At 55.8% G+C, this 18,184-nt stretch overlaps 1 protein-coding gene across 3 annotated transcripts; it reads left to right on the forward strand.

Moving 5' to 3' along the window:
• Nucleotides 1-1,007: 1,007 nt before the first annotated feature.
• On the forward strand, nucleotides 1,008-18,042 carry tuft1a (tuftelin 1a). Of its 3 annotated transcripts, none has more exons than XM_088620757.1 (12): nucleotides 1,008-1,451; nucleotides 11,295-11,372; nucleotides 11,608-11,709; nucleotides 12,229-12,315; nucleotides 12,861-12,932; nucleotides 13,017-13,112; nucleotides 13,727-13,861; nucleotides 14,445-14,668; nucleotides 14,784-14,889; nucleotides 15,091-15,174; nucleotides 15,534-15,625; nucleotides 15,836-18,042. In XM_088620757.1, exons 1-12 carry the CDS (start codon nucleotides 1,389-1,391, stop codon nucleotides 15,903-15,905), a joined length of 1,209 nt encoding a protein of 402 aa, XP_088476883.1. In that variant the 5' UTR covers nucleotides 1,008-1,388; the 3' UTR covers nucleotides 15,906-18,042. The 3 variants fall into 3 exon arrangements, with proteins under 3 accessions (XP_088476883.1, XP_088476884.1, XP_088476881.1); XM_088620758.1 differs by lacking the exon at nucleotides 1,008-1,451 and adding an exon at nucleotides 6,894-7,019; XM_088620755.1 differs by lacking the exon at nucleotides 1,008-1,451 and adding an exon at nucleotides 8,943-9,276.
• The last annotated feature ends 142 nt before the right edge of the window (nucleotides 18,043-18,184 follow it).

An 18,184-nucleotide genomic window follows, 5' to 3' on the forward strand; every position in this document is an offset into this window, starting at 1 on the left:
ACATCGAGGGGACCAGGGTGCTCGGGCCCCATTCCTGTGGCGCCCCTTGTCTTCGGGGCGTTGATTCCCCCCTGTTCTCGGGGTTCACAGCTCATCTGATTATTTAATGAGGTGCAGAACTTTAACCCCTCGAGCCAGGCTGCGTGCTGACTTACAGGGAACTGTAGATCTAATGGAGCCTTGTGTCATCAGAAGTAAAAGTCCCTTATGTGTCTAATTTAGCAAAGAATCCGGTTAATTTGGTTAATTGACTACCCAGAAGCCAGAAGGGACCAGACCGTACCTGACTGAGCTGCGGTCTCTGGTCCGGAGTCAGGGCTTCACCAGAAGACACTGTCAGCTCTGCCCTCGTCTGAGGCTTGACATATCTCCGTCAGGCCTGTGCTCATTACAGACAGCTGACTGCTTCTGTTCCCAGCCTGCTGCTGTTCCGGTAGATGTGCCCTGTAATTGGGATAATTACAGCCTGTGTGTGGTGGGAGCCAGAGTGGTTTTCCCCAGTCGCCCGAAGCTGGAAGAGTGTCCTGACATTGAATTCCTTGGATGTGTCCGGATGGGATTATCAAGGCGATCCTGGGTTTCCTCTGGGAGCCTAGGTGTTTATTTTATGGATACATATGTTTCATGGTTCGCAAAAGCAGGCGTTTTGTGTTTTTACATGTGTAAAACACGTCTGTGCGCAGAACACCTCAGAATTAAGTTCCACAACAGACATTTTAAACCTGGCCTCGGAAAGCGTATTGCAACAGCCTGACTGCTGTCAAAAAATACAGGTAAACCGCTTTTAATTGGAACTGTAATCCCCCGCCGACTGTGGGACATAGACGCATTAGTCATCGTCTTAGAACAAGTCATTAAATTACAATAATATAACAATTAGATAAGCATGGTTATTCTAATCCGGGACGTCGGACTCCCGAGTTCCCTCAAGCGGCGCGCAGGTGCGCGCACTCCCGGCCTCGCGCTGCCGTGGCCTCGGGGCGTGCCCGGAGCAGCTGGAAGGGTGAGGTCACGAGGACAGAGAGCGAGACGGGGAGGAAAAAAAAAAGCTGCTGCCTTCGGAGAGGCAGAGTTCGCGAGCCCCCAGGTGACGTCAGGCTCCTGGAGAGAGAGAGGAGGGGGAGGGAGCGGACGGCTTTATTCATAAACCTCAGTCTTCGGGAGAGCTGCGGCTTCAACTTCCAAAACAGCTCAGCTCAGCGGGACGAGCGGCGCTCTGAACTTCCCAGAGGGGAGAGGGAGAGAGAGAGGCTTTGGTCCAGGAAGTCAGAGACAGACCCCCCGCACGCGGGGCCTCGACCTTGCTGTTGAACACGGGCTGGTCCGCCCGCCCGTTTCCCGACGGGGGCTGGTTTCTCCGGGCTCTTCCCCCGGCTGCGGGTGCAAGGATGAGCGGCGGCTCGCGGAGTCTGTGCACCTTTGAGGACCTCAAGGCGGACGGCGGCTTGGCGGTGAGTGAGCGAGCAACTTCACCGATAAACAGAGCGCCGTGCGGGGAGCGGGGGCTCCCCTCCACCCCCACCACGGGGAGGCACCCCAGTATGTCCCCTACCAGCGCACTGGCCCGTGTCGGTGTGTCTGCCCGTGTCCGCGGCTCTTTCCAGCCCGGCATTGTTCCGCTCGCCTTTGTTCCTCACCGGGAGGCATTAAAAATGCAGCAGGCGGCACGGGCGGCAGAATATAATATTGTTGGTGCTGGTGTGCGATCACGTCAGGCGCTTTTGTGCCTTTTGTACTTACTGGAAAATGTGGGAAGCGGTCCTGTATCGGGGCATCTGCTGTGATGATGCTGTTGTCCAAGTGCTGCTCGTGTTTCTGGTGCTACTTTTCTGACGGAGAGATGTTACATGTTTTTTATATATATATATGTGTGTGTGTGGTGTTTTGCCAATCTCCCTCTCTCTCTCCCAGGGTCTCGAACTTTTTTTTTTTCGGTGCTCGTTACCCCCGTCCGCCCCCTGTCTCTCCTTGGGCGAGGGTACACATCGCGCCGAAGGATTTGTTTTTTTTTCTTAACAAAAATAAACTTTAATTCGCCATAAACATCTCTGAATAAGCACACACTCGTGCAAAGTGATGCAGCCTCTACTGTGTTACAGACGTTCTTAAAAGCCTGGTTGTCCTGTCTCAGTCCGCAAAGGAACAAGTAACAGGTTTATTCCCTGCCGAAAAAAAGAAGAAAGAAAACGCAACGTTTCGGCCGTGGAGCCTTCTTCAGGCGTGCACAGTGACACCGTCCCTCCGAGCCCTGCCCCTTGCCGTGTCCGTGTGTGTGTTTTCCCTGTCCCGGCTGTGAGACTCCGGTCATCCCGCTCTTCGAGACGGTTCTCCAAGGACAGAGTTTTCCTCCTTATTCCTTGTCGCGCCAGCGAGAAAGGCTTTGTGCTTTGCCGAAGGTATTAATCGCGACAAAGGCGAAATGTGGAAACAATTCACGTGTCTGTTCGGCTGCTGTGTCGTTGTCGTTGCCACAGCGCTGCAGTCCAGCCGAGCCCCGGCTTCACGGGAGCCGCCCGAAGAAGCGAGAGGTCGTGTCGGGGAGCGGGGACTCCGCCGAGTCCTGTAACCGGCTTGCATTCTGGAAGGATCGGCGATCTTCCTGTAGATATGAGCCTACGGCGTGTGTGAGACTCTGCCGTGGGGTTGGGGGAAACACCCGTGTGGAATATTTCTGTCCCTGTCAGTTGGCTCGAGAAGAATTCGCTCTTCTCTCTCTTGTCCTTTGTTTGCGTGATGTAGAAAGTTTTCGTCAGTGTGCTTCCCACGACAAGCCGGACTTCACTCCACTGTCTGGGTGTACTGATCTAACCCAGTGGATACCCAAGATCTTCTCCCGTTCAGGAGGGGACCCTCTGCAGCCCCACTGATGGACCCACAGCAGCCTCACTGCCCCACACAGATCAGGGGCAGCGGAGAGACACTGCAGGTCCAGTTCGGACCGCGCAAACCCGAAGTGGGGTTCGGCTAAGACGCCGGGGCTGCTCCGCTTTTTGACGACCAGCTCTGGGGTCGGTACTGAGCAAGCAGTCAGGATCTCAGCCCGGCGTCCCGACTGACCCCCCCGGGGGCCCTGCGGGGGAGTCCCACGCCTTTCGCCATTCCTGAACTTATATGTATATGTATGTAACTGGTACAATGAAACTCTTCTAGAAAAGGAAGTCTCTCGATTGTTAAAACAAGTGTAAAAACACAAAGCGCAGACAGTGCGTCAAGATAATATACAAACAAACAGTAGACAATGTACAAGTAAACAAAACAAAACATAATATAGCAGGTGGCACTGGACAAGGCCATCGTGCCTTCCGAACAAAGTAACGTGTCTGACTGCAGAGCACAGCTTGTGCTCGTTGATCGGTGTTATCACAAGGACAGTGAGTGTCCCCACTCCCACCCCCCGCGGTGAGACAGATAAGACTTCTGCCTTCGGCTTCGAAAAAAGGCCCCGTCCTGTCCCGGCGTTCAGCCGGGTCACACTCGCCTGAAGAAAGTAAAACCTGTTCCTGCACTTGATTTCAATATGGAAAGCACGTCTCTTATCGTATTCGCGGTTTGTTTTTTTTCCTTCACGAAGCGATCGCCGCTCTGTCGCTCTCCACGCAACCCGCGTCCTGAGTGGGGTTGCGTGAAAAGCACTGGACAATAACGCGCGCCGTTCCCGCTGTTCATTTTCATCCCGGGACCGCGGAATGGCTGGTATGGCGGGCCAGCTTGTTCCACACTCCCACCACCCTCTGTGTAAAGAGGTGCCTCCCCTGTTCTTGGTTTCAAATGTCCTTCCTCGCGGATGAATCCGAAACGTGTTTTTCTGAACCACTTCTTAGGAAGGAATACAGATCTATTTTGATTATAACCGTGATGATTATAACCATCGAAGGTCAATGTAAATGACATTTAAAAGCCAGCCTACAGAGAGAGTAACTTGCTCTCCCTCCGACTTTAATATTTAATTATGGTTTTGTTTGGAAAGTTGTTACTCGAGTTCCCGTCACTGAGCTGTACTGCACTGTACTGTGCTTTTACCCTGATCTCACGGGGCTTTACTGCACTGTACTGTGCTTTTACCCTGATCTCACGGGGCTTTACTGCACTGTACTGCGCTTTTACCCTGATCTCACGGGGCTTTACTGCACCGTCGTGACCTTGAACCACTGTAAACAATAGGGTTGCCTACAGTACTGTCCTGGTGTGCCCACATGCTTTGTGTGTGTAAAGGATCGAGTTTCTTTTAGAACAATACCCGACGTGTGATTAGACAACCATAATTACAGGCTATTTTTGACTCTGATGTCAAGCAGCCTCTCGGTAAGTTAGCTATATATGTCTTTCAAAGATCCCTGCTGCCTTTCAGCTTTTGGAGTCAATACGAAAAATAGTCACTCGTTTCTTTGTGCTCTTGCAGTATAAAAATCAATGAAGTGATCAAGCAGGAATGTTTTTCTCTTCGCCAGAGCTACAAAATTGGATTCCTTAAAATTCTTCTGCCGGTTTGAAGAATTTTCCTGTTGATTTTTTTTTCCAAAGTTTCCCCCGGACAGAGACCAAACCACTGTGCTGTGGTTTCATTTCCACGAGATGGGCTATCGAGGGAAATCTTGATCCTCAGGCCAAAGGGGCTCTGGACTCCTCCCTGGGAGGTTGCGTGTTCAAGTCCCAGGGTGGGGGCACAGCAGCTGTGCACTTGAGTAAGGTCACCAAGGAGACGAGGCTCTATGGCCTCTCCAGCCCGTTCGGTAGCTAGCTGGATGAGATCTTGGGATTAATTAACTACTGTTTCTGGAAAGAAGGCAGGGCATGGGCTTCAACACCACGCCTAGGCAGCGTGATCCACACCCCCACCACTCTTTGTGTAAAGAGGGGTCTCCCGGCCCCCTCCTCGATTTTAAAAGTTATTCCAGATAGTGTTCACTTGTGCCCCCAGGTCCGCTGTGTCACTGCTCATTCTGAAGTGGTGTGTGTGTTTAATGATATCCCACCCTCCCCAGACTGCTGGATGTATGCGCTTCAAGCCCCAAGTGTCGTCTTTTGTCGCTTGTAAATCCTGGAGCATCAGCGTCGCACGCACATAACTAAAGTGACTTCATTTCTAATGACTTGCTGTTGTGAATCCCTGCGGGGCGGGGGGGGGGGGGTAATACTTTTAGAAGGATGACGCACGACCGCGGGGCGCTGTTTGCACAGCGGGCTGAGCTCGCGGTCAACACCTCAGAGCGCTGTAAAATGGCGTGAACGCGCAGTTTTACAGCAGTGGCGTTATCTCCGATCGCGGCCCAATAAAACCATTCAAACAGGCGGGATCACGGCTTTACAGCGCCGCTGCGCTCTGGGTTAACAGAACAAAACCGAACCGGTTCTCCCCCGCTGGCTCTTAAGACCGGAACGCCGAACCCTTGCTCGGGGTCGCTTCTGTCCCGGGTGGGAAAATAAAACTTGTACTGCAGGGTGCGAGCCGCCGCGAGCGAGCTCTGAAATCCGTGCGTGTCGGCAGGAGAGACTCACACGGGTGGACGGGGCCTTCACAGGGGTGTAGCAACACGACAGGTCATGCAAGAAATGCAACGGAGTGCAATTCGGGAACAGAAATTGTTCACACACCTGGAAGCTGAGCAGACTGCTAGAACAGTGTAGCCAGTTGCGGCAATTAACGTAAACTTTATTACATGTATCGATGCACTAACACTTCTTAAACCCGCAAAAAAAACTTTTTTTTTCTGTGTGTAAGAGCACGTTTACGCGGTGAAACTTCCAACAGGGGTGAAACTGGCTTCCCAAAACAGCCTGCTGCGTCCTTAAGAGTTGAGTACCGTCTGTGAGCCCTGCCTACGTGTCCAGTGTTGCTCTCGGAGTTGAAGGATCTTGTCTCCTGACAGCGGACTCCTGACCGCGCGTGTATTTACTGGCGTGGAGTGGAAGAGGATTAAGGGTTCAGAGCAGCCGCGCCTGCTCGCGTGTGATTTAGGGACCGAGGGGATATTCGGATTATCTCAGGACTGTCCTGCTGCCGCAGACGCCACGGGAGATGTCCAGGGTAGTGTCGCAAACTTCCCCTGTGGGTTTACCACGCTTGTACCTCGTATTTACGTTGATCACCTGGTGTGTCAAACTTTATTTACCACATTTTTTTTTTACCATACCTCTTTGCTTTATCGTCACTGTGCTTTTACCCTGATCTCACTGGGCTGTACTGCCCTGTACTGTGCTTTTACCCTGATCTCACTGGGCTTTACCGCACTGTACTCTACTTTTACCCTGATCTCACTGGGCTCTACTGCACTGTACTGTGCTTTTACTCTGATCTCACGCATGTGGGGAAACAAGGAAAATGTCTCAGCAGTGTTTGTACTACATGCAGTGTATACAACTCTGGCGTGACCCACGCACGCGTGTTCTGAGGGGGCCCTCCTGCAGTGTACGAATCAAAAGGAGACCGTTCTTGCTGCGTGCGCGAGTGTCTGGAGGAAGACGTGAGGTTGAAATCGGTATCTGCGCTCGACGCCCTCTCGGTTCGGTTATTTCCTCCGATGACCGGGACGGGCCCAGGGTGGAGTGGAGGGGGGTCCTGTTCTCCGGAGACGCGCTGCCTCTTCCTCGGGTTCAGCGCTTTTCCAGCCTTGGTTTGGCCAAGATGAGATTTTTTGTTGTTGTTGTTTTGGTAAAATGTGCGTTTCGAACCCGAGCTGTTTCGGGCTTTGGCGGCGGTGGGTTATTTTGAAAGACCTTTTTGTCAGGAGGAGCCAACAACCGCTTCACAAATCGGCGCCCGCCTTCTGCGCACCTCGGCTTATATGGCCCGGCCGGAGGGCGCGCTGACGTGTCCCGCTGGCGGCGTCAGAGCACCGTGCCGGAGCACGACCTTGACTGCCGCCGCGCTAAGCCTGTTGAACAGTCCTGCGGAGGGGGTTCGGCATCGCTCACGGGCAGTGATCGCGGAGCTGCTCTGCTGCTGAGCCCGTCCGCCGAGGCCCGTAGTCACAGGCAGGTTTCCGGGACTGAGCGAGATCGGTGGCCGAATGGAGACGTGGGTACGAAACGGAAGACGTCCCGAGACTCGGTCTGCGTGGGTGTCATTGGACTGCGCTGCAGATAATGGGTCCGGTAATGGCTTAAAGGACTTTAATAGGCCTGAACCGCTGGGCAGCTTGTTCCAGACTCCCACCACCCTAAGTGTAATGAGGGGCCTCCTGTCCTGCTTCTTACCAGATCTGGGTTTAATGTAGGGACGTAAACAGAATTGGGCGCCGTGCCTGCATATCTAATCCAGCGGGGGGGGGGGGGGGGGCGACCTGTATGACCGTTACCGCGGACAGAAATACCCTTTTATGAGTCCAGGCTGAGGCCGTCTGAGTTGAGCCCCATTGTCCAGCGGCCAGAGCCTGTTCGTACTGCGCACTGCGACCGGGTGTGTGTGGGGGGGGGGATTGTTCGGCTGCTTTTATCTTTTTTTTTTCACGTGTTGCACACAGCAGTTTATGCAACTTTCGAGTTGTACCACGTGGCACTGATGTCCATATCACACCCTGAGCGCCTTTGCATAGACAGACAGGTGTCTCGGGAGGCTCCAGCGCGCGCGAGGAACATTCCACACCGCGCTTCCGTCTGATTGTATATTTTGACCCGCCCAGCGCGGTGTCTAACCAGTCCGTGTAGCTTATAAATCTGTCCTCTCGGTCTTCCAGAGAACCTGTGAAACCCGAGCCGTTCAGAAATAAAGCAAAACCCTTCCAGGAACGCCAGGCACGGCTGTTTTTTAAAAGGGCTACCCAGAAAAACGCCGTGCCTCTTTCCTGTGAAAACCAGCTCCCGGATCACCTCCATGGAATGCAAATACAGCAGAAAGGAATGCGGCAGAGCAGGGGGAGCTGACGAGGGGTTAATGATTTAATGAGGTAACTTTATTCCTCATCGGGTTGCTAATGCGCCGGAGGCCGGAGGCGTGGCGCGCGGGGACTGAGACGGGGAAGATGATGATGAAGAGTCATCCGCACGCGGGCGGGCTGAGGGAGCGGAGGCAGCCGAGCGCGCGGGGGGCTCCGGGGGGACCCCGAGCAGAGCGAGGCGGGTAAGCGGGGGGCTGTCGCGTGCCTGCGTGCCCGGCCAGGGGACAGGCGCGTGTAACTTCGGGTGTTGCCGCGACGTGGGAGCGAGATTATCGCGCAAACTGGACCCCCGGCAGCGCGTCTTTCTCCTCCGGGTCCGACAGCGCCTTCCAGCTCGGGGACCGTGCAGACAGCTGTTGACATCTGGGCCCGCCGCCGCCGCCGCACCAGTTAGGGGCTCCACACCCATCACTTGTCCAGTTAATAAGCAACCGCCTAACAGTGTGGACTATTTCAGGGGTTTTTTGATCCCCCTAAGTGTATATGGCACACATCATTCTCTGTCGGGCGTAAGCCGCCGTGACGCTTGTAGCGGGAGAATGAATACTGTTAACTTTGGTGGGCGCTGGTCTTGTGTCGACGCGGAGGTTAATCCGAATCTGCAGTCTTTCCAAACCGCCAGCGGCTCATCCCCCGCTCCCGGCGCGGCGCTCTGGAGAGTCCGGGTTCGGTCTTAAAGGACCAGCAACCGGCAGAGCGTGCAGACTGGACATCAACATCCGGTGTTTGGGGGAGGGGGTCCGGTCCAGAGGACGGGAGAAAGAGGACTTATCGATCAGAGCTTTTCGGTACCGAGCCTCCCCGCTGGAGTGCGGGCCGGGAGCGCGCTGGAGAAAAGTTTATTGCTAACAAATCCGTCAGACCCGGGAGCGCGCGGGTCACCGGGACTCTGCCCGGACCGCCGGTACCGAACCACCGCCGAGACCCACACCTTGGGCGTGTAGCTCGCGTACGTAATGGGTGGATTCTTTCCTTTGCTTTGACTAGACAGCACGGCAAGTCCAGACGGGCGTGTTCATCTCACTTCCAGGATCAAAGGTGGGGGAAAACAAAACTATTTTGTAGTTTCTCCTCAGAGCAGTGTGTGTGTGTGTGTGGAGGACGGGGTGAAGCCAGGGTGCTGACCCCGTCACTATGCGGTGCCGGGGTTCGTTTTGGACCAAGCGCCGTGGGCCCGAGTTCGGACTGAAGCCCGCAGACAAACGCAGTCCGGGTTACCTCTCCGGGCGGCGGGGATGAAAGTTTCATATAATTGAATACAATAGCGAATGCACAACACGTGACTGTGCGATAAAGGAGTTTTTGTTTTATGTCCGAACGGACGTGGCCAGGAACACGACACGACAGAGAAGACGTGTCCGAAAACCGGGCGGAGGCTGCAGGGCGAGGTTCCGAGGCGGAGGTGTGAATTTCTTCAAGGGCGGGGGGGGGAGGGCCCCAACACTCAAGAACTTTAGAGGGATAGATAAGACTTTATTGATCCCGAAGGGAAATTGCATGATCTGCTTATCAGCATTATCTGCTCGACCCTTGAATTGCAGGCGTCGCCAAAGCTCAAACTCCGGACCGGGCGCGTGGTTTCGCGATTGACAGGACGCGCAGATCTCGGGGTAACCCCGACCCCCCTCCGCGGCGAGACACGGGCCGTCCGGCCGCAGTCCAGCTCCGAGAGTCTCCGTGACAGCGCTGCCGACGCAATAGCAATTAGCAGAACAACTGCGACAACAAAAAAATCACGTTCCTGCTGCTGCTGCTGCTAAGCGCTTATTTTACGACCCCTCATCGTCAAGCTTTAAAGTTTAATCTTGGCAGCTCCGGGCCTCCTCTCGTGAGAAGGGCTCGTTAAGCTGACAGGCGGCGGGCGCGGTCGCTAGGCAACCCGATTGACAGACGGGACCGCCCGTGCGTGATCGCGGCCCCGTGCGCGCCCTGGGGGAGGGTGCGCGTTTGTTCAGCAGCAGAAGCTCTTACCTGGGGCAGGGGGCTGGAACAAGACGGACCAACGGCGGTGCTCTGCTTCGCTCCGGGGGGTCCCTGCAGTGCCCAGCCAGCCCAGAGGAGACAATCTCACCAGTGCACTCTGGCTGTCGGTCCCAGCGCGGTCACTCGCACTGTGGGGAGGGGGCAGAGGAGTCTCTGACCGCCCAGAGGTTCTGGGGAGAAGGGGAGACCCTACTTCTGTCAACACGCTGTACAATCTGTACTGCTGTGTACCCCAATTTTCACCCCCTCCAGAAGACCTCAGAAAAGACGTCCTTAACGAGCAAATAGGTTGAGATGCAGGGTTGTACAGTAAGGAATTGGCAGCTGGCAGGTGTTGAATGTAGACAAGTGTGGAGCGGCACTAGTGATGTTGTCCCCAGAGCGGGGAACCGTGTCAGAAGAGGCCGCTTATGAAAAAGACTCGCGTGTGTAATTTGATCCATCATTTACATCTTCTAGACAATGGAGAAGCTGTGAACAGGCAAGCGCAGAGCTAGGCTGTTTAGTCAGAAGCGTAGAATGTAAATCAATAGGATGTTGTTAAAATGGAATAACACTGGTACTGGCTCATTTAGGACTATGCTCATGCTATAGGAGAACATACTGCTGCTTTCAGTCAAGAGAAGAGCAACTAGATACATTCTGGACCATTAAGAGAGTGTCCCACATTGACAGGCTGGAGGAGCTGAGTCTCTTCAGTCTGAAGGGAGTCCCCCACACTGACAGGCTGGAGGAACTGAGTCTCTTCAGTCGGAAGGGAGTGTCCCACACTGACAGTGGCTGGAGGAACTGAGTCTCTTCAGTGTTGACTTGAGCAGACTGGAGAAAACGGGGTCTTGTTCACACATTCTTCAGGATGAACCATGAAGCACAAACAAGTGGAAATGATGAGGAAGTGAATTAAAAACCGAAAACCGGAGGCCCTTCCTTACACTAAGAGTGCTGGGTGTGTGGAACGGGTGCTGAAGCCCCTACCCTGGTTTGCCACAGGGCCGGGCGCGCTCCTGTTCGGACACGTCTCCCCCGGGACGGATGAGCGCGAGACGATTACACAGGCGCAGCAGAAACAGCTGTTCGGGCGCAGCCGGCCAGATGTGGCCAGACGCCACCGTCGCCTGCGGCTCTGGGGGCTCCCGCGGCGCCCCGCGATCCCGACGCCGGGGCTGGGAGGGAGGGACGAGTCGGGAAGCCCCGCGGGTCGGCGGATGACTAACGCCAAACATTTGCCGGTAGTCAGCGCCGGCCTGTCCCAGCATGCCGCAGACAAAACCGTTAAAATTCCTGCGGCTGGCTCCAGCCTCTGTGTGTTTGTCTTGGGTGTTTTGTTTTCAACATTATCGCGGAAACTCCTTCAGAGGCAGGTCAGCGGATCTCCCCGCGCTCTCCCTGTTTCTCCCTGTCCCTGTGCTGCACTGACTCCCTCTGCTCTGGTTCCAGGACGGAGTCCGGACCGTTCGACTCACTCTTCAGGACCAGAACCGGGCCGGCTTGAACCAGGAGCTGCCCAGGGGCAAGGTAACAAACGGGCCGCCTAAGGCTTCGTCGAACCTGTTTTTTTAAATGTTTTTTTGTAGCTCCTTCCATCTTAAAGCGCTTTCCATAGATATTTAAATAAAAAAAAAGTAACAAGTGCTTTTTTCAGATCGCAAACTTCACACTGTCCTGTGAAAGTTCGGTTTGATTCAAGTCCCCAGTCCTCCCTCTGACTGCCCCTCTAGTCTGACATCTGTCCCGCCTTCTCCTTTTCCAGCCAATCGGCAGGGCCTTTGCGCTGGTGCAGTCGGCCAATGGGAGAGAGCCCCTGAACTTTGAGCCAATCAAACCCACCGAGGAGAAGGTCGAGGTCATCAAGGTGGGTGTGCGGGGGACAGCAGGGTGCTGTGTGACCCCCCCCCCCTGGGAAAATGAGCTTGATATTGCGGGACAGCGCAGGGGTCCTGGCCTCCATTCCGGCCCCCTGGGGGAGGGGGGTGCTATCCGTATGGAGTTTGCATGTTCTCCCTGGGTTTGTTGTGTGGGTGCTTCTCTGCTGTTTCCACCCACAATCCAAAGACGGGCTGGTGGGTGAATTAACAGATGGACTGGCGTTCCGGTCCGGGGTGTACCCCGCCCTGCGCCTGGGGCTCGCCGGGATAGACTCCGGCTGCCCCCACACCCCGATTTGGAAGGAGAGGTGGGGAACTGGACAGAGAGTGGAGATGGCCGAGCAGCTTGGCCCAGTCAGGGCCGTGTTGCTGGCTGTGCTGGAAGACACACACACACACACACACACACACACACACACACACACACACACACACCAGGGGGCGTACCCCTGCGGAGAGACTCGGGGTGGAGTGTCGCAGGCTCAGACTGCTCCGTGCTCTTGCAGGTGTACCTGGAGGCCCGGAGACAGGACCAGACGCTGCACGACGAGAGCCTGAAGATGCTCTCAGACGAGGTCTCCCACATCCAGGAGGTAAGCGGGGATCCTGACTGCCCCTCTGTTCCGCCGGAGGGTGGTGACCTGTGGCCTTGGCTCCTGGCCTCTGTGTCTGTCTGTTTCGTGCTGTGGGCTGTTTGTGTCCGGTCTGGTCTCTGAGTTCTTGAAGCTGAGAGTTATTTAATGGTGTTGTTGTGGCTGCTGTTGCTGTGTATTTCGGTTGGTGACTCCTTGATGTCTTTGTATTGGAAAATGCATGAGAATAAGCACTTTCACTGCACTTGTACATATGGCAAATACTCTGGACTCTAGGACACCAGGACTCTAGGACACCAGGACTCTAGGACACCAGGACTCTAGGACACTAGGACTCTGGACACCAGGACTCTTGACTCTTGACCCTAGGACACTAGGACTCTGGACACCAGGACCCTAGGACACTAGGACTCTGGACACCAGGACAATAGGACTCTGGCTCTTGCAGTACGCTGGTGCTGGAATGACGGCAGCCTCGCCTCTGGCAGTTTCCTTGGTGGGTTGGAGCAGCATCGCTTTAGTGCTCTGTGTTTTGCCGTGTGCAGGTGCGGTACTGCCTGAAGAGCCTGAGGCAGCAGATGGCCGCGAGGCAGGGCGGGAGGAGCGGGGAGCCCAGGGTAAGTGTCCGCAGGGCCTGGCGGCGCGGTCACTGTCCGAGTGGGGGGTGTCCGGGAAGAGACTGACCGCTCTCTCTCTTCCAGTCCCCAGCTCAGAGCCACGCCCCCCAGGCCGACCTCCCGAGGCATCAGTCCCCCGTCTGCAGTCCCACCCTATCTGGATCCGCCCCCCCGACACAGGTGAGAGAGCCGACTTCGTGCACGGAAGTCCGAGGCAGGTCCGTCCGTCCGTCGGGCACGAGCATGGAGTCCGGTTTGTGCCCTGGCTGCAGTAACTGCAGGAAACGGAGCCCTGGGTATCGGTTGTCTCCCAGGAAACGGAGCCCTGGGTATCGGTTGTCTCCCAGGAAACGGAGCCCTGGGTATCGGTTGTCTCCCAGGAAACGGAGCCCTGGGTATCGGTTGTCTCCCAGGAAACGGAGCTCCGGTAGTTCCATTATCTCCTGGCCCAGAGAAGAGTCTGGAGTTTTCGGTGTGATGGGGATTCTAAGGGAGGAGGCCTGTCTGGGAGCTGATCTGGGCTCCTGTAGGCTGCCTGTACAGGGGATGGACTGGTGTCCATGGGTTGGTAGTACTGTAGTACTGCCCAGATTCCAGAGAGTCTGCTTCTGCAGCGTGGTTGGGAGGCCTGTTCCAGGCTCCCGCCACTCTCTGTGGAAAGTTGTCTCGTATGCGCTGCCCCGAAGGTCCGGTTCCTTCAGCCTGGGCGGACATTCTTCCGGACCGGGACCAGCGGTGTCCCGCTCCTCGCCTCTCCGGGGATCTGACTCTGCTCTTTCCGCACGTCCGCGCAGGAGTGGGAGGACCCGGGCTTGTCGGAGTCGGAGAGCGCGCGGATGCGGGAGCTGACCCGGCGGCTGTACGGACAGTACCAGGCCCGGCTGCAGGAGGCCGAGCGGAGACACCAGGAGGAGAGAACCAGGCTAGAGGTCAGGACTCCCTCTGGAGATCTCTACATGGACTGGAGTGTCCAGTCAGAGTGTCTGTATGAACCCCTCTCTCTCAGTGCAGTGTTAATGTCCTGGAGTGTCCAGTCAGTCAGTGTGTCTGTGTTAACCCCTCTCTCTCAGTGCAGTGTTAATGTACTGGAGTGTCCAGTCAGTGTGTCTGTATGAACCCCTCTCTCTCAGTGCAGTGTTAATGTACTGGAGTGTCCAGTCAGTGTGTCTGTATGAACCCCTCTCTCTCAGTGCAGTGTTAATGTCCTGGAGTGTCCAGTCAGTCAGTGTGTCTGTGTTAACCCCTCTCTCTCAGTGCAGTGTTAATGTACTGGAGTGTCCAGTCAGTGTGTCTGTATGAACCCCTCTCTCTCAGTGCAGTGTTAATGTACTGGAGTGTCCAGTCAGTCAGTGTGTCTGTATGAACCCCTCTCTCTCAGTGCAGTGTTAATGTACTGGAGTGTCCAGTCAGTGTGTCTGTATGAACCCCTCTCTCTCAGTGCAGTGTTAATGTACTGGAGTGTCCAGTCAGTCAGTGTGTCTGTATGAACCCCTCTCTCTCTCTTTCTGCCAGGTGCGGAGTGGGCACTACCAAAAGCAGCTGAGCCACCAGCAGGAGGCGCTGCGTCAGGCGCAGGACGGCCTGAGCCAGAGGGACTCCCAGATTGAGGACCTGAACAGGCTGCTGTCCGGCATGGGGCAGGAGCAGCGCTCCCTGCTGGACAAGATGAAGGAGAGCGAGGCCGAGCTGGCCCAGCTCCGCACGCTCCGGGAGGAGAGCAGGAGCAAGGAGGAGAGGTGAGAGGAGAGGGGGAGTGCGCGGGATCGGGAGAGGGGGAGTGGGGGGGCGTGTTGGTGGAGGTAGTGGTGGAGGATGGGGTCTGAACCCCGACTCCCTAATCTGCGCCCCCAGGTCAGCGGAGCTGGAGAAGGAGCTGGCGGTCCTGAAGGAGAAGATCCACCACCTGGATGACATGCTGAAGAGCCAGCAGAGGAAAGTGAGGCACATGATCGAGCAGGTGAGGGACCCCAAGAGCTGGCACGAGAGTTGGGGGGGAGAGGCAGCGCTACCGGACGGGTACCCGAGATCGTTAAGTGCAAGATGGGGGGAGAAGTCTGTCTGGGGCCCGGACCACGTGGGGCCTGAGCTGCAGGCTGCTCCGGATGACCTATGACCCCACCCCCGCCTAACCCCATGCCCCGTTCTTGTCCGCCGCCAGCTGCAGAACTCCAGGACGGTGATCCAGGAGCGGGACCGCGTGATCCGGGAGCTGCAGGAGAAGGTGGCGTTCCTGGAGGCAGAGGTCAGTGCCGCCCGCCCGCCCGCCCCCCCCCGAGACGGTGGGGGGGGCCAGAGACTGAATGAGGAGTTTTCTAACTGCTGGTTCGGGGGGGAGTTTCTTGGGTGCCGCTGGTTGCTAGGATGCGTCACTGGAGAGCTGAGCCATCCCAGGACAAGACAGGTCAAGTGTCTTCTCAGAGATGTTGAACCCGAGCTCGGGTCACGACCATTACCTGTAAAACGCTTCGAGTGGAGCACCCTCAAGAGAGCTATAGAAGTGCAAAGTTGTTGTTGTTGTTATTGATATTATTGTGCCCTTCTCTTCTGCGAGTGTTTCATTTTGTTTCGTTCTTTTCTCTGTTCCTTCCCAACGCCCCGCAGAACCGGGAGATGCACGACCGGATGGACTTCCTGCTGTCCAGCCAGAATCCGGAGGCCCGCGCGCCGGAGCCGAGCTCTCGGATCGTGTACAGGTAGGGCGCCGGTGCTCCGCCCTGGGCGTTACTTACAGCAATGGCCATAAAGCCCAAAACCCAGCATTGCAGCCAGGTGTGCGTGGAACTGCTGGGTCTGTGGGGAAAGAAGGGAGAAGATGGTCAGGTTGTGGATATTGGTGTGGTTGAACTCGGAGACGTGTCCCGGGCTGTGGGACGCTGACCCTCTGTCCTCTGTCCACTCCCCAGCAAGCCCCTGGTGCCCAGCTCGGCCGGCAAGCCGCTGCCCCACATCAGGGTGGTGGAGATCAGGTCGTGACCCTCGGCGCCCAGCAGCCGGGGAGGGTGAGGAGGGGGCGTGGCCACGACTGGAGAAGCACGACACAGACCTCCCCCCCCCCTGGGGGGGGGCGTGGAGGAGGGCGGGGCAGGGGGCGGAGGAGAGACCGAAGGATCCGCAGAAGGGGGGGATCTGAGATTTCCAGAAGAGACGGACAGGGTGGGTGTGTCCCTCTCCAAGGGGGGACCCCTCATCTCCCCCCCAACTAAGGTCTGACCCCAGACACGACGGCTCCCTTTTTATTCGCCACCCCGGGGTGCCCGGATTGTGACGCAGGCCAGCGTCTGAGCGTCCTCTTTGAGCTGGGCGCGTGAGTATCCGAAGGGCCTGCCCGGGACAATATCCACAACACGTCGTCGGCGCTCCGGTGTCACTTTTGAATAATGGTTTCTGTGCGTCTAGCGCAGTTCTCTAGGCCTGAGCCGGATCCCTCGGTCAGTTGTCGTTTTGATCGCGTGCTGAACGCCCGCAGGCCGGAGTGTAAGTCAGGGGCTTTCATCGCAGTCACGGCCGCTAATTCATCACTTCCTTCCTTAAAGTGGGGCTCGTGTGGCGTTTCCAGCCAGGAGCTCTCTGGTCTGATTACCATCGCTGAGCCGCAGGCGCTTCCTCGGTTCTGACCCAGTTCTGAGTTCTGTGGGACTGTGGGACTCCCTCTTTTTCAGGTTTCATTCCTGCCCAGCTCCCAGTTACTTAATGAAACCAGTCCATGGCTTTATTGGGCCAGATCAAGGTGACTTGTGGTCGCTGAATGAAGACGACTCGGCTCTGGAGTTCTACAGAACCAGGCTGAGCCTGCTCCAATGTAGGGCTCCCCCATTGTTGTTTTTGGGGACCCCCACCCCACTAACACGCTGGTTTCTGTCCGAGCTGTGCTTCCAGTTGCTTAATTGATCCCTTGCTTACCCTAAATCAGTGGTCCTCTTGAACAGCGTATTACTTGAATGAAAGATCCAGTTCAGTAACTGGAGTTCGGTAACTGGCCCAGAACTAGCAGGAGATCCAGAGGTGGGCGGCCCAGTTTGAACCGGACTTCTGCAGAACCGCACGTGTGAGTTCACCGAGTCACTTGAGTGAAAAACAAGCCTCCCTGCCAGACGCATCCAAGCAGATCTAATGCCTGAAGCCGACCCTTGAAGTCTTATTTAATTTATTTAATTTTGCGGTTTGCCATTGCTTCATTAATTATTGCCATTGCGTATAGCCATCTGTATGTAGAGACACAGGCTGTTACATTTCGCTGAGCTGTTGGTAACCGAAGTGAAACCCAGCTGCTCAGCTCGGCTCCTCTGCTGGTTATTGCCAGGTATTTATTTGCAATGATTCTGTTCTGGATACGTTATGCGTCTTCAAGGCACACAGGGGGAGTTATTTTCAATAAGGGAGATGTCTAACTGGGCTGGGGGGAACGTTCTGTGAGGAGTCTGCGCGTTATCCTTGTTCTCCCAGGTGTTCCACTTGACTCCAGCCTCCCAGAGATATTCTGGCTGGGTTAATTGGTTAATTGGTGTCTTTACGTTGTGCCCTCTGTTGGAGTTGTTACCCTCCTAGCAGGGATGGTTCACTCCTGGTCCTGCAGGGCTGCCCTAGGTCACTCGTCACCCTTAACGAGGAAAGACCTGCCAGCAGTGGTTAAAAAAAAAAGGGCCCGTTAAGTGAACAGTTGATGCAGGTGAGTGTTGAGTCCAGGGCAGGAGAGAACCAGGAGCAGGAGGTCTCAATGGAACCCTTAACATCTGGGGCTGTGGTGTCCGGTCCTGGGTCTGGCCCACGATGCTCGGTGCTGGTAGAGAAATGGCACAGTGAGGAAAGGCCAGCTGGGAGCGCTGGAGGGTGCTGGGAACATTTCCCACAATCCCTGATGCTGCTCGCAGGGGTGAAACTACAGCCCCCAGGGGGTTTGGGGGGCGGGGGGGGGCAGGAGATGACTGGGGCATCCTGTGAGCCGGTTAGCCTAATGGACTGGGGCTCCCTGGGAACAGGGCAGGACAGTCTCCCGAAAATAACTCCCCCGGCCTCTCTGTGTTCACTGTTTTCCCACAAACGCAACGGAAATGTGTGTAAAATATGGCTTTTTTACCTTATCTTATGAACTGGAATAAACGATTGAAATGGATTTCAGAGCGTGCACGTTGCTCATTTCACTGTTGATGGTGTGTTTTGGGGGTGTGAGGTTTTGTAACTGTGGGGTGGGAAGTGTAATCCTGCAGATGTGCGTAAATTCACACAGGTGAGCCCTGGCAGCACACCCTCTGCCC

This window comes from Lepisosteus platostomus, chromosome 26 (assembly GCF_059453375.1).
Source record: "Lepisosteus platostomus isolate fLepPlt1 chromosome 26, fLepPlt1.hap1, whole genome shotgun sequence".
Lineage (NCBI taxonomy): Eukaryota > Metazoa > Chordata > Actinopteri > Semionotiformes > Lepisosteidae > Lepisosteus > Lepisosteus platostomus.

What these genes read in the sequence shown, in the direction of transcription:
- tuft1a (XM_088620755.1), top strand. Translation starts at nt 9,184, where the DNA reads ATGTCCGAACGGACGTGGCCAGGAACACGACACGACAGAGAAGACGTG. An exon ending in AGGAGAGAACCAGGCTAGAG is followed by an intron (nt 13,862 to 14,444) that starts GTCAGGACTCCC and finishes TCTTTCTGCCAG; the next exon opens with GTGCGGAGTGGGCACTACCA. An exon ending in TGGCGTTCCTGGAGGCAGAG is followed by an intron (nt 15,175 to 15,533) that starts GTCAGTGCCGCC and finishes AACGCCCCGCAG; the next exon opens with AACCGGGAGATGCACGACCG.